General features: G+C 60.9%; 1 protein-coding gene across 4 annotated transcripts in view; it reads right to left on the bottom strand.

Annotated features, from left to right (window-relative positions):
- Window positions 1-444: 444 nt before the first annotated feature.
- FUBP3 (far upstream element binding protein 3) overlaps window positions 445-13,581 on the bottom strand; it is a 49,930-nt gene continuing 36,793 nt past the window's right edge. For 2 of the 4 annotated variants that reach the window (XM_051840795.2, XM_051840796.2), the window contains exons 10-19: window positions 13,161-13,263; window positions 11,731-11,831; window positions 8,226-8,367; window positions 5,409-5,569; window positions 4,654-4,727; window positions 4,386-4,466; window positions 4,199-4,275; window positions 2,777-2,848; window positions 2,198-2,325; window positions 445-1,726 (exon numbers count right to left, since the gene is read on the bottom strand). In XM_051840795.2, the coding sequence (XP_051696755.1) occupies window positions 1,718-1,726; window positions 2,198-2,325; window positions 2,777-2,848; window positions 4,199-4,275; window positions 4,386-4,466; window positions 4,654-4,727; window positions 5,409-5,569; window positions 8,226-8,367; window positions 11,731-11,831; window positions 13,161-13,263 (948 nt within the window). In that variant the 3' untranslated portion in view covers window positions 445-1,717. The remainder of the gene's footprint in view (window positions 1,727-2,197; window positions 2,326-2,776; window positions 2,849-4,198; window positions 4,276-4,385; window positions 4,467-4,653; window positions 4,728-5,408; window positions 5,570-8,225; window positions 8,368-11,730; window positions 11,832-13,160; window positions 13,264-13,581) is intronic. The other 2 variants (XM_051840797.2, XM_070058105.1) reach the window with 1 other exon arrangement.

Raw genomic sequence — 13,581 nt, 5'->3', positions numbered from 1 at the left:
AACTTAAAGCCTGTGGACAAGGACACCCTGCTTCCACCACGGGCTGGCTCCGCCCAGCTCTCCTAGCGACACAGTTCCCCGTTGTGGGCACAGGACCACACCACACCACCGTGGCAGCCACAGGTGAGTGCTGGGGCCGGGGCCGGGGGCGCCCAGCCAGGGGCACACAGGCCAGGCTGAGAGGATGCACCTGCACGCGCCAGGGAAGGGGTCAGGGACACGCCACGGACTTGTCACTGGGCACGGTGCCGGCCTGGCCGCGCTCCCTCCAAACCCTCCTCCAGCTCCACCTGGTGCCGGCGTCTCTGCTCCAGGGCAGAGCGTGGGCCGGGCCACCCACCGAGGGCCACCGAGAGAAACCCAGAGGCCGGTGGGGACACGGAGCGGAGTCCCCGCAGGGGCTCCGAGGGGCCAGCGGAAACGAGCAAACGCAGAGACGGGAAATACTTGGCCCACAGACGGCTTGTGGGAATTTTATTATATAGAGTGTAAAATGAATTGTCAGTCAAATAAAAAGAACACTTTTAAAACAACATGCATAACATTTTCCCAACTGCCATTTTTAATAGTTAGACATTTCAAGCATTATAAGGAAAACAAGGAGAAAACCCAGCACGTCTCAAACGGAATGTTGTTCCCTCAGGTCAATGAAAAATCCAAGAAAAAATAGCTTCAGTTCCGTTTTTTCCTTTAAAAATACATGTTATCTGTACAAGAACACTACAGTAAACACTGGAAATCATATCCCTTTTATTAAATCAAAAATTATTTAATTCATACTGTGGTTAATACTAGATTTATTTATTCATCTAGTTAATCTGACAAATATTAAGAAAATATTTAAAAGGAAGAAGCAAAGAAACACCTTGGAATTAAAAAATAGTTACTACATTTTATACGGTTTAAGGTTCCACAGTGTCTGTTAAAAGTTATATTGAATTTCTTTTTAATATTAAAAATAACAGTATTTATACTTCTGAGAGAATAGAGGAAGGTTTCTGTTTTGTTTCTAACACAAGCTTGGAGGTCTTAGATACACAACTGCAACCGGCCACGGAGACACGGGAACAACGCACGCAGCGGGGACGCACTGACACCACCGCCTCACGGCGCCGCGAAGTCTGCAAACCCAGAAGACGCCCCGCCCATGGACAGCGCTACAATGATCTGTCTCGATTCAGAATTCACATAATTAATTACAATACATAATAGTTCAGTTTTTAAAAAATGCAATAAAACCAGACAGCCAAGATACAAGAAATTAGAAGTAAAACATTTAATGAATTTACACATTTAAGAATATTTAAATACTGCTTAAAAATTTTTAAAAAAGAATTTGTTACATACCACCTAAGACTTCCAAGCCACTTTCTGTTGCAACAGAAAAAAACTGTAAATAAAAAGACGGGAAAGAAACCGAAACGAGACAAAAAACACCATCCTGAAATGTCCCGCGGAGGCCCAGGGCACCGGCGCAGGCACCGCCCTGCGGGAGCCGCGCTCACGCGCTCGACGGCAAACAAAATGATGACACAGAAATTATCAGCAATTTTTAGTAGCTAATTTTCTCGATTTTTAGAAAAATTCTGTTAATCTAAATATAGTGTTTCACAGAAGAAAACAAAGGTTCTTCATCAAAAGGTTTGCAAATCTGAAAACCTCTGTGGCAAACAGGCTTTCACACTGATTCCGGGGAGAAGCCAGGCAGGGCGCCCCTCTACTGCTCCTGCGGGAGGAAGGGGAGCAGCCGTGAGCCAGCGCCCGGCCCACCCTCATCCCGTCCCCGGCCCCGGCCAGCACCGCCCCCGGGGCGCAGGGCACGGCATCTGCCTGGGCCAAACCCCTTGGAGGGCAGGCCTGGGGCCTTTCTTCCTGCCGGGGACACTGGGCAGGGGGCCGGGAGGGGCGTGAGCCACACTCGTCCCGGTCACTGCCAGCCCGACCCACGGAAGTTTCCACCAAGGGGCAGAGGGAAGCGGCTGTCCCTGGGGACCTGGCCGGCATCCGTCACCTGAAACACGCCTGTGGGGACACTGGGCTCTCCCCACTTCAATGGACTCTCACCGGACAGGGCGCCCTACTCCATCTTGCCCTGCCCAGCCGCAGGCACGGCCTCGCCCGCCCGCTGCCCCCCGCTGCCCGGGGCAGCACTAGCCTGTCCAGAGAGGCGGCCGCATGCTGGGGACGGGCTACAGACCTGGCTGTGGGCCTGAGCTTGCCCTAGCGTCTGCCCGTAGAAGGCGACCTGCTGTCTGTAGTACTCTGCCCAGGCCATCGTGTAGTCTGGCGGGGAGCTGGCCTGCGGAGCGGTGCTGGCTGCGTGACCTGGTGACACAGGAGAAACGCGTTACTCGGGAGCGGCGGCCCCCGACGGGCAGCTGCCGGCGCGGCCGGGCCCTCTGCGCCCTGGAGACTCCTCCTCCGCTCGCCTTCCCTGCTTCTGCCTGCCCGGCCCGCTGCTCCCAGGCTCGGCCTAAATCCGCGGGCGGCTCCCTCCTCAGGCCCGCATGCCCACACCCTGCACACACAGGCCCTGCGCGCCCCTGAAGCTGGCCCAGCTCCGACAGCCTGGTCGGAAGCCAGCCACCGGCGTCACCGCGGCCTCGGGTGCGCTCCCGAGGGCCACGGCTTCCCTTGGGAGCCGGACCGTGGCCCACGCCCCTCGGGGCCAAGCCTGCCTCCACCACAGCAGTGGGGAGGGGACGGAGGTAAGCGGGTTTGGTCACACAGGAAGGCGATGCAGAGCCGAGAGCCAAGGCTGGCGCCGGGCACTCACTCTGCTTTTTGTAATAGTCCTCCCAGGCCTTGCTGTAGTCGGGCTGGCTGCTCTGCGGCTGGCTCGGCTGGCCTGTGTGAATACAAGAGCAGTCAGGCCCCCGGCTTCCTCACCGCCTGGGCCCCATGCGACCGCACCCTGCAGCAGCCCAGGGAAGGCGGCAAGGCTGGCCCGAGCGCCCAGCCCCCTCAGAGAGAGAGGCGAGCGGCAGGCCAGCTGGGTGCCCCGGGCCCCTCGGACGGGCCTGCGACTGGAGAGGGTGCTCCCGGCCCTCGGATCCAGGGCGACGGCTGGGCCTCTGCACCAGCAGGGTGGCAGGGAACAGGCAGGGCGACTGTGTGCACTGCAGCCACGGTGGGGGCCACGGCGGGAAGGTGAGGCCCCCAGAGCAGGGGCCGACAGCACCTCACCCCCAAGCGGCTGCGGGCTTCCTCAGGCAGGGACAGGCGGCCCAGTGCCGAGACCTGGGGTGGGCGGCAGCCCATGAGGGTCAGGACCCTTCCTTGTGCCAAGGCCACGGCTGGCCCACAAACGCCCTCCGATGTCTGCTTCCCTTAGAGCCGCCGTCGGCAGCAGGAGGCAGGACGGGCTGCTCTCAATACAGCTCCTGGCAGAGGCTGGCTCTGAGGACGGGGTGGGGGGAGTCGTCAGCCCCCACGCTGGGGGCCAGGGAGGAAGCGTGGAGAGGGAAGCCCCGAAGGAGGGGCTGGCACAGAGTAGGCTGAAAGACCAGGATGAGCAAGGGGCGGGGGCGGCACCAACTCTGACACGGGCAGCGGGCAGGAGGCCCCCGGAATACACAGAGCAACGCTCACAAGGCGCAGGTGCGTCCCGACGGGCCGCTCTGGACTCAACCCCTGCCAATGCCCTCCGATCCCAACAGCGCCTGGCGCTCTGGCACTGACCCTGCGCTGTGAGCACGCCACCCTCGGGGAGCGAGGAGTGAGGCGGAGCCGGAGGGGCCACAGCCGCACAGCGGCGCGTGCAAGATGTCCCACCGAGAATCCTGGACACCCACCCTAAGCCCACCCCTGCCAGCAGAGGAGGGAAGGTGCCTGAAGCTCAGGCAGACGGCTCAGGAGGGTGGGAGAAGCCCAGAGACACGGGCGGTGGCGTCCACTTCACTGACAGCGCAGCCTGAGACCCCCAGGACCCCCAGAGCTCGACGGGGACGGGGACAGGGAGCAGGGCGAGGGCTTGAGCCCAGCATTCCTGGCGGTACTGCTCGGCAGAGCCAACTCCGCTTTCTGGGAAGTTCGGAGCAGAGACCCCTGTTTGAGGAGACGCTGGGAGAGCAGGGCGCGGCGGGACACAGCTCCAGCCAGGCAGAGGCCGCAGCACCCCGACATCTCTGCGGCGGACACTTCCTACTGGCCAGGCCTCCCGGGAGGGTGTGCACACCCATCCTCCCGAGTCACTTACTTGGGACCTGCTGTGTGGGCTGCTGCCACGCCTGGTAGGTGCTGCCCCAGCCCTGCGTCAGGAAGGCCGGAGGACCACTGTGGACGACAGAGAGTCACTCACTCCAGCATGGGACAAGTCCCCCCCACCTCCCTCCGGGCCCGCCACACACAGCGCCCCTGCCTGCGGGTGCAGAGGGCTCACCTACCTCACGGGGGCGCTGTGCGGGTTTCCGTTCACTTTAGCAGCCATGTTTGGAAAGCACCCTGAGCTCCTGGGAGGGAAGGAGCTGAGAGACGAAAAGAAACCGGAGTCGGCCGGGAGCCCAGGCCTCCGCAGGACGCCCCTCCACCCGGGGGGACCAGGCCAGCGAGCTGCAGGCCCCGGCGAGGGGAGACCCTGCGTCCCGCCCGCTGGAGAGGAGGCGGAGACTCTCCGGAGGAGTGAGCTCCTCCACACACGTGCAAGGGACTCACTTCTGGTGGGGCGCGGTGGGCGGCTGGCCGAACGGGCTCTGTCCGAAGGCTCCTGGTGCTCCGAGACTGGTACCCTGCACGGGCACAGAGAGGGCCCTCACTTCCTGCCGGACGCACGCACCTCTGCCCTCTGCCCGGCCCCGCCCCAGGCCGACTCCAGCTTCCGGGGAGATGAAGGCGAGGCGGGAAGAGGCCTCGCACTCACGCTAGCCTTCCTTCCCGCGGCGGAGGGGTCTGCAGAGGCGGCTCCGCCCCCGCCGCGGCCCTGGCGCGCCACCCTGGGCGAGGGACCAACCTGCTGACTCTCCGTCAACTCAGGCTGGCCCAAGGCTCTTTCTGCCATTCTACGTCCCCCTTGAGGTGAGCAGTGGCCAATCTGTGCTCCATCAACACTCCCTTTCTTTATCTGCTTTGAGGCGCCTGAAACTAAAGCCAGAGTCAGTGAGCCCTGCCTGCGGGGGCGCCGGGTGGGCGTGGGGAGGCTCTGCCCTGCTCATCTAAGCCTGCGGGGCGCGGGCGGGGCCCACAGCTCCTGCCAGAGCTGCTCTGGCCGCTCCGGAGCCGGGCCTGGCCTTCCTGGGTCTCCTGCCTGCCCCCTGCCACAGCGTGGCGGGGCGGGGGTGTGTGTGCGGCCCTCATGCAACACGAGCACAGGAAGGCACAGAAGTACAGGGCTCTGGGGAGCACAGGCACCTCGGACGTGCAAGAGAAAGCGCGGCGACGGTCAAGGCGGCTGGGGAGGGCCCTGTACGTACGCCCACTTTCTCGTCGATGAGGTGTCTGGCCGCCTCGATCTGCTGGGGGACGCCCCGGATGGTGAAGACCCGCAGGGTGGGGTCCGTGTTGGGAGGGGGGTTTCGCTGAAGCTCCACGTGTGCCCCCGACTGCTGGTTGATGCTTTTGATGTTCTCACCCCCTGGAGGCCGAACAGAGGAGGTGTAAGTGGCAACCGAAGCTTGGGTGGGTCCTCTGGGGCCATCAGCACCGGCCACCGGCTACAGCTGGCTCTCGCCAGGAGCAGGGCACTCTCGCTTGCAAAAGCAGCTGTGTGGCGTGCCGCTGGCCTCGCCCAGAGCCAGGCTGCGCTTGGACACCACGTGGCAGCCACAGGCTGTGTGCTCCCCAGGGCCAGGGCCCGAGAGCTTTCTCAGCACAAGAACGGCAACCGGACGGCCCCTCCCTGGCACAACGGAGGCCTTCACTGGGCACAGGCCAGGGCGCTCTGCCCCTCTACGTGGTCAGACAGCCAGCCACCGGCCCGGCCCCAACAATGCCCAGAGTCCTCTCTGTGGGAGGGGTGAGGGGTGGCTCTAGACAGGCCTGGGTGGGCCGTGCTCTTTGAAAAACCTGCAGGAGTTCCAGTCTCTTAATGAAATTTGTGTCACAAAAGCTTCCCTGGGGTAACAATGGTCTGCTGCTTCTTGTGAAATTCACACACGTTACAGATCAGCTCTGCTCAGCTGGGTAGGGGCAGAGGGAGGAAAACTTAAGAGCACCGGACACTTGCGAGACCAAAAAATGAAAATCAGTCACACCTGGGACAGGGCAGCAGGCGTGCCAGGCGAGGGCCTGTGGGGGGCTGGCCCTCCCTGCACGCCGGGAACACCCCCTCAACCCTGCCACACCCCCACGGCTGAAAAGCTGCACCTACACGGCCCACCAAAAGACATCCTCAAAGGACGCCGGCCTCCTACAGGGGCCCAGCCTGGGTGTGCTCGTGCCCAGAAGGCAGCACCAGCCAGTGAGTGGGGCGGGGGCGGGGGCGGGCACACACAGCATCTAAACATGGCTCTGCTCAGGGTCAGCTGGGGCGGTGTGTTGGCTTTAGTTCACCGAGGTTTTCAATTTAAAGGCCAATCAGAAGAGCAGGCTGCCTCCTCCACCCTGCCAGACAGGCGTGTCTTGGGGACAGCACACGCCCAGCGCCTCTCTGGCCCTTCACTAAGATGTCACAGCCTCACCATTCCTGTCCCAGGCCAAGCGAGCAGCTTCGCCCCTGGGCAACAGAACAAAGTGTGGATGAGCCACTGCCACAGCACACCCAGCCCTCAGATGCCACCTGTCTGCAGGCAGGAGCAGAGGGCGCCGGCCTCCCGCCCCTCCAGCACGGGACTGGCAGCCCCGAGGCCCTCTGCCTGGAGGCCTTGGGAGCATGCTAATAAGGCGAGGAGGCGCCACAGAACCACATGGGGCCGGAAGGAGTTAATTTAAGTTCATCTTCCTTCAAAATGAGGTCACCAGCTTGGCACATGGTGGCTGTCCACAGACCCATTCAGCAGCCTGCTCCATTCTTCCACCTGACGGGGGGCAGAGGCGACCCACCAGGGGCCCCCGGCTAGACGTGAAATCGTAAAGCAATTAATCAAATCTGCTAAAAGGCCTGGCTGACAAGAGCAGGGCTGGCCACGCTATCTGTCAATGTTACTGTGTTTATCATGGAAATCCAGCAGGGGCCCGGGGAGGCTGCGTGTCTGTCCGAGGCCAGAGTCGGGAGAGAGGGGCCTGACCGTGTGCGGCTGCCTCTCTCTCCTTCATCCACAGACTCTACCAAGAAAAGCGAAGACCTCGCAGCCTGGGGTGCGTGCGGCAGCCACGGGGAGGTCATCCCCACGCACTTCTGAGGCCGCGATTAGTGTCTAGGGACAGGTCAGCGGCTGCTGGCCTCTAGGCTCCACGCGGGGTGACGGCGGAGGACACGCTGGGAGGGGCTGGCCTGCGAGCACCGGGGGTCCCCTGGGAAGCGGCACAGTGGAGCTGGTGAGGCTGCGGCAGCCTCGACATAAGGCGCGCTCTCAAGCGAAAACCTTCAACACCAACGGCTTCCAAAGACCAAGGGAGGTGTCGGCTGGATCCCGGCTCAGGGCAGTCCAGGGGAGGGCCAGCGGCACGTGGCGTGGCATGGCGTGGCCCAGAGCAGCTTGCAACGGATGCCCACCAGAGAAGCAAAAAACCCGCCTAGCTCCTGCCAGCGGCAAGCGGTCACCTTGATGAGGACCCGGCGCCAGGAGAGGCAGAAGGGGAGGGAAACTGCCCCGGCCCGCCGAGGACAGGCTGCGACCACCTCGCGTCTCTCGTGGACACCCCCAAATCGTGTTCCCTGTAATACTAGCACCCCTCAAGTAGCGGAGAGAAGATGGGCTGTGTTTCCTCCAAGTGCTTACAAGCAGGCAATGCAGGCCAACACAAACCCAGCTCCCGGCGGGGCCGCCCTTCCCACTGCAGGACAGAAAGTGCTCCCGCCCAGGGCCTCAACCCGGACGCCACCACGGGCACGTGCGCAGGACCAAGGCCAGCAAGACCAAGGGGGACACCAGAGCTGTCCCCAGTGAGTCTGTCACGACCCGCCGGGCCGCTCGCCTCCCGCAGGACGCCCAGCAGCTGGAGCTGCTCCAGCGGGTCCTGCTTTACGGCCTCTTCATCCTGGCGGCAGGGTGAGCGCAGCCTCGGAGGAGAGCCAGGCGCCAACAGGCCCCTTGGTGCTGGGCTGCGCGGGGGTGGGCGTGACCTGTCACCCCCCCCCCAGTCCCCAGCTACGACAGCGGGAGGTGCTGCGCGCTGGCAGAGGCGCTCACCTTTGCCTATGACGAGCCCACACTTATCTGCCGGCACCGTGTACGTTATCTCCTGGATGCTGCCCGGGGTTCCCATGCTCCAGTCTGCTCGGCCGCGGCCTCTTCCCCTGGCTACCGCCAGGCCGCCAAAGCCATCTCTCTCCTGGGAAGGAAGCAATGAGGTCTGGGGACGACTCCACCGGCACTACCCCCGGCGCTGCGTCGCAGGCGTCATGGCTGCCACACACTGAAGCCAAGCACTCGCCCACGCTTCCGACTCGGGAGCGCTCTCTCACACCAGGATTAACGCCGATCACAGGTGCTCCGAGGAGAGCGCGAGCGGATCCCCCACGTGGATGTGGATCTACACTGAGGAGGGCACGAGCGGATCCCCCGCGTGGATGTGGATCTACACTGAGGAGGGCACGAGCGGATCCCCCGTGTGGATGTGGATCTATACTGAGGAGGGCACGAGCGGATCCACCACGTGGATGTGGATCTACACTGAGGAGGGCACGAGCGGATCCCCCGTGTGGATGTGGACCTACACTGAGGAGGGCACGAGCGGATCCCCCGTGTGGATGTGGATCTACACTGAGGAGGGCACGAGCGGATCCCCCGCGTGGATGTGGATCTACACTGAGGAGGGCACGAGCGGATCCACCACGTGGATGTGGATCTACCCTGTGAGCACGAGCGGATCCCCCGTGTGGATGTGGACCTACACTGAGGAGGGCACGAGTGGATCCCCCGCGTGGATGTGGATCTACACTGAGGAGGGCACGAGCGGATCCCCCGTGTGGATGTGGATCTACACTGAGGAGGGCACGAGCGGATCCCCCGTGTGGATGTGGACCTACACTGAGGAGGGCACGAGCGGATCCCCCGCGTGGATGTGGATCTACACTGAGGAGGGCACGAGCGGATCCCCCATGTGGATGTGGATCTACACTGAGGAGGGCACGAGCGGATCCCCCGCGTGGATGTGGATCTACACTGAGGAGGGATGAGCGGATCCCCCGTGTGGATGTGGACCTACACTGAGGAGGGCACGAGCGGATCCCCTGTGTGGATGTGGATCTACACTGAGGAGGGCACGAGCGGATCCCCCGCGTGGATGTGGATCTACACTGAGGAGGGCACGAGCGGATCCCCCGCGTGGATGTGGATCTACACTGAGGAGGGCACGAGCGGATCCCCCGTGTGGATGTGGATCTATACTGAGGAGGGCACGAGCGGATCCACCACGTGGATGTGGATCTACACTGAGGAGGGATGAGCGGATCCCCCGTGTGGATGTGGACCTACACTGAGGAGGGCACGAGCGGATCCCCCGCGTGGATGTGGATCTACACTGAGGAGGGCACGAGCGGATCCCCCGCGTGGATGTGGATCTACACTGAGGAGGGCACGAGCGGATCCACCACGTGGATGTGGATCTACACTGAGGAGGGCACGAGCAGATCCACCACGTGGATGTGGATCTACACTGAGGAGGGATGAGTGGATCCCCCGTGTGGATGTGGATCTACACTGAGGAGGGATGAGTGGATCCCCCGTGTGGATGTGGATCTACACTGAGGAGGGCACGAGCGGATCCCCCGCGTGGATGTGGATCTACACTGAGGAGGGCACGAGCGGATCCACCACGTGGATGTGGATCTACACTGAGGAGAGCGCGAGCGGATCCCCCGTGTGGATGTGGATCTATACTGAGGAGGGCACGAGCGGATCCCCCGCGTGGATGTGGATCTACACTGAGGAGGGATGAGTGGATCCCCCGTGTGGATGTGGACCTACACTGAGGAGGGCACGAGCGGATCCCCCGCGTGGATGTGGATCTACACTGAGGAGGGCACGAGCGGATCCCCCGCGTGGATGTGGATCTACACTGAGGAGGGCACGAGCGGATCCCCCGCGTGGATGTGGATCTACACTGAGGAGGGCACGAGCGGATCCCCCGCGTGGATGTGGATCTACACTGAGGAGGGCACGAGCGGATCCCCCGTGTGGATGTGGACCTACACTGAGGAGGGCACGAGCGGATCCCCCGTGTGGATGTGGATCTACACTGAGGAGGGCACGAGCGGATCCCCCGCGTGGATGTGGATCTACACTGAGGAGGGCACGAGCGGATCCACCACGTGGATGTGGACCTACACTGAGGAGGGCACGAGCGGATCCCCCGTGTGGATGTGGATCTACACTGAGGAGGGCACGAGCGGATCCCCCGTGTGGATGTGGATCTACACTGAGGAGGGCACGAGCGGATCCCCCGTGTGGATGTGGATCTACACTGAGGAGGGCACGAGCGGATCCCCCGTGTGGATGTGGATCTACACTGAGGAGGGCACGAGCGGATCCCCCGTGTGGATGTGGATCTACACTGAGGAGGGCACGAGCGGATCCCCCGTGTGGATGTGGATCTACACTGAGGAGGGCACGAGCGGATCCCCCGTGTGGATCTGATCTACACAAACAGTGCAAGATTCCCACTGAGATGGGTGGGCAGGCAGGAACCCCACGTAGAGGCCCTCAACCTTTTCTCTCTTTTTTTTAAAGTTCAGAACTTCGTGCTCCAATCTTTTTTTTTTTTTTTTTTTAAAGATTTATTTATTTACTTGAAAGAAAGATTTACAAAAAGGCAGAGGCAGAGAGAGAGAGGTCTTCCATCTGCTGGTTCACTCCCCAGATGGCTGCAATGGCCAGAGCTGCACCGATCTGAAGCCAGGGGCCAGGAGCTTCTTCCGGGTCTCCCTCATGGGTGCAGGGGCCCAAGGACTTGGGGCATCCTCCACTGCTTTCCCAGGCCGTAGCAAAGGGCTGGATCGGAAGTAGAGCAGCCGGGAGAGGAACTGGCGCCCATATGGGATGCCGGTGCTGCAGGCAGCGGCTTTACCCGCCACAGCGCAGGCCCCCTTTCTCTTTAGGGCCTTAGAGTGCAGGCCAGGCTACTCCTTCCGGTGGCCAACACACGCTGCACCAAGGTTCTGGGCCAGCGCGCATCGGGCACCTCATTAGGTGTCACAAACAGCCATGGCCAGGTGTGGCTTCTGACCTTAAGTAAACTGAGAAACAGAGAAGCTGACGCTGCGTGTGTCAGCACCCCTCACACTCAGGCCAACAGAGGACAAAAGGACGGTGAAGAACACCTGCTTGTCAGGCCCCAAAAGCAGCAGAATCATGTTTAACAGTGACTGCTTGGGCCCAGCGCTGTGGCTGCCGCAGCCTTGCTGGCTCCACTGCGCCGGTTCAAGTCCTGACCACTCCACTTCCGATCTGGCTCCTTGCTAACGAGCCTGGGAAAGCAATGGAAGATGGCCCGAGTCCTTGGGCCCATGCCACCCCGGTGGGAGGCCCGGATGGAGTTCCGGGCTCCTGGCTTCAGCCTGGCCCAACTCCGACGACGGTGTGAGTGAACCAGTGAATGGAAGATCTCTCTATCTGTAACTTTAAAGAAACTCTACTTTAAGACAAAAAGAGTGAGTCCCTGGAGCCCCCGTGCAGTGCCGAGTGCCAGACCCACCTGTGCCGTGAGAACCAGCTCGCTGATGACGTGGGCCGCGTGCTGACAGCGCTCCGGAGGGCCCACCACCTGCGCCGCCCTCTCTGGGCTGACGCCGTCATCTGTGGAAGTAGGCGAGTCGGGATTAGGACAAAGCCTTCACCGGAGGGACCCAGAGAGGCCGGCCAGAGGGGCTGGGTCTGTGGCCCCTCCCACGTAGGCAGAACGTCCCTCACAAGCAGGCTGCCGGCTGTGGCTGGAACGCCCATCTCCAGGCCGCTCCCCCAACAGCTCCTGGTGCTGCACGTGTGACTGACTTTGCAGCCTTAAACCACACCTTCAAGTTAATTGCCATCTTCCACCCAGAGCTCGCAGAGGGGGCCGAGCCCCTAAGGAGACAGTCTCCAGGAGACACCCCCCCCCCCCCCCCCCGCTGCTATCTCCTTGAGCCCCAAGCCAATTAACACACCTATGTGAAACTCCTGTCTGATGGACGCCCCCACAGAATGATCCAATGAAAAAACAGTAATGCCTTAAAAACTAGGGACACTTCCTCAGAGCCAGTGTCCGCTCGGGCACTCCCCCTGGGCTCCTCTCTGATCAGACGCTTTCTCTGTCGCTTGCCAATCAAGTACAAGTTTCTGCCTCTTTGCGAAATGTTTCCTGGCTTTTCATGTCTGTACTAAGCTGAGGGAAAGAACCCACGAGACTCGCTCCGGCACCGCGCTCCCCCTTCCCTGTGCCAGTTCACACACAGGGCAGTCTGTCTGCACCGGGTGCGATGGGCGGTGAGGATGCCGCCAGCCCACGGGGCCCTGCGGCGTGGCTGGGCTCACACACACACACCCTCCCGATGCCCGGACAATACTCACTTCTCACAGAAACACCCAGCTTTAAAAAGACGCCATTAAAGAAATCAAACAAAAGTGAAGAACGAGAGTCTAGCTATGGTGATATTTTCCAAAAAGTAGCCCAAGGTATGCTCTCCTGTCTTTAAAGAGACGAGGAAAACAGAGTGCAGGACTGTACACTAAAGGTCAATTTATAAAATCTATTATAAAATGCTTGTCCTTTTTTGATTTCAAATGGCCTCTACTTATATAAAACAGAATGTGCAGGTGGTGTATTTTTAGAAACATCCTCTAACACTGAACGGGGCACAAGCTGGAACCACGCTGCTTCCCCTCCGCTCCCACAGTCCAGGAGAAAAGACAGCGTGGGACGCCGGGGCGAAGGATTCTGGCCACAGAAAGGCTACGAAGGCAGCAGAATTCAGAGACAAGAGCCAGAAGACACCTGGACACGGATCATGAAAGTTACACGAGGACTTCAAAGACACACTGCAGCAAAATAAGCAGCTAACTGCATCCCCGGGCCCCGGTGTGCGCGGTGTGACGCAGGCCCTGGTCTCCGGCAGAGGCCCAGGGCTTCTGAGACCCGCGGCAGCCAACCTGGTCTAAACTGGATCCTCACGCCGGCGTCGCTCTGGATCTTCTTGATCGTCTCGCCGTTCCTTCCTATGACAATCCCGACAGCAAACCTCGGCACGGACACCTCGGCACAGACAGACAAACCCGTCAGAGCTTCCCATGACTCTGCTCGTCTCTAAAGGTCACATTAAGATGAGACGGTGTGCATTCCTCAAACGATATGATACAGCACAGTTCTTCCTCTGAGGAACAGTAGTGTGATCAGTGACTGCTGTTGTTGCCATTTAATGTTGATTTATTTTATTTGAAGGTCAGAGTTAGAGAGACAGAAAGAGAGACATCGTCCATCCCGCTGTTCACTCCCCGTCAGGCCAGGCCAAAGCCAGGAGCCTGCAACTCCATCTGGACGTGGGTGCAGGGACAAGCACTGGGCCACATCCGC

Source organism: Oryctolagus cuniculus, chromosome 1 (genome assembly GCF_964237555.1).
Source record: "Oryctolagus cuniculus chromosome 1, mOryCun1.1, whole genome shotgun sequence".
Lineage (NCBI taxonomy): Eukaryota > Metazoa > Chordata > Mammalia > Lagomorpha > Leporidae > Oryctolagus > Oryctolagus cuniculus.
This window is presented reverse-complemented; position numbering and strand designations above follow the sequence as displayed.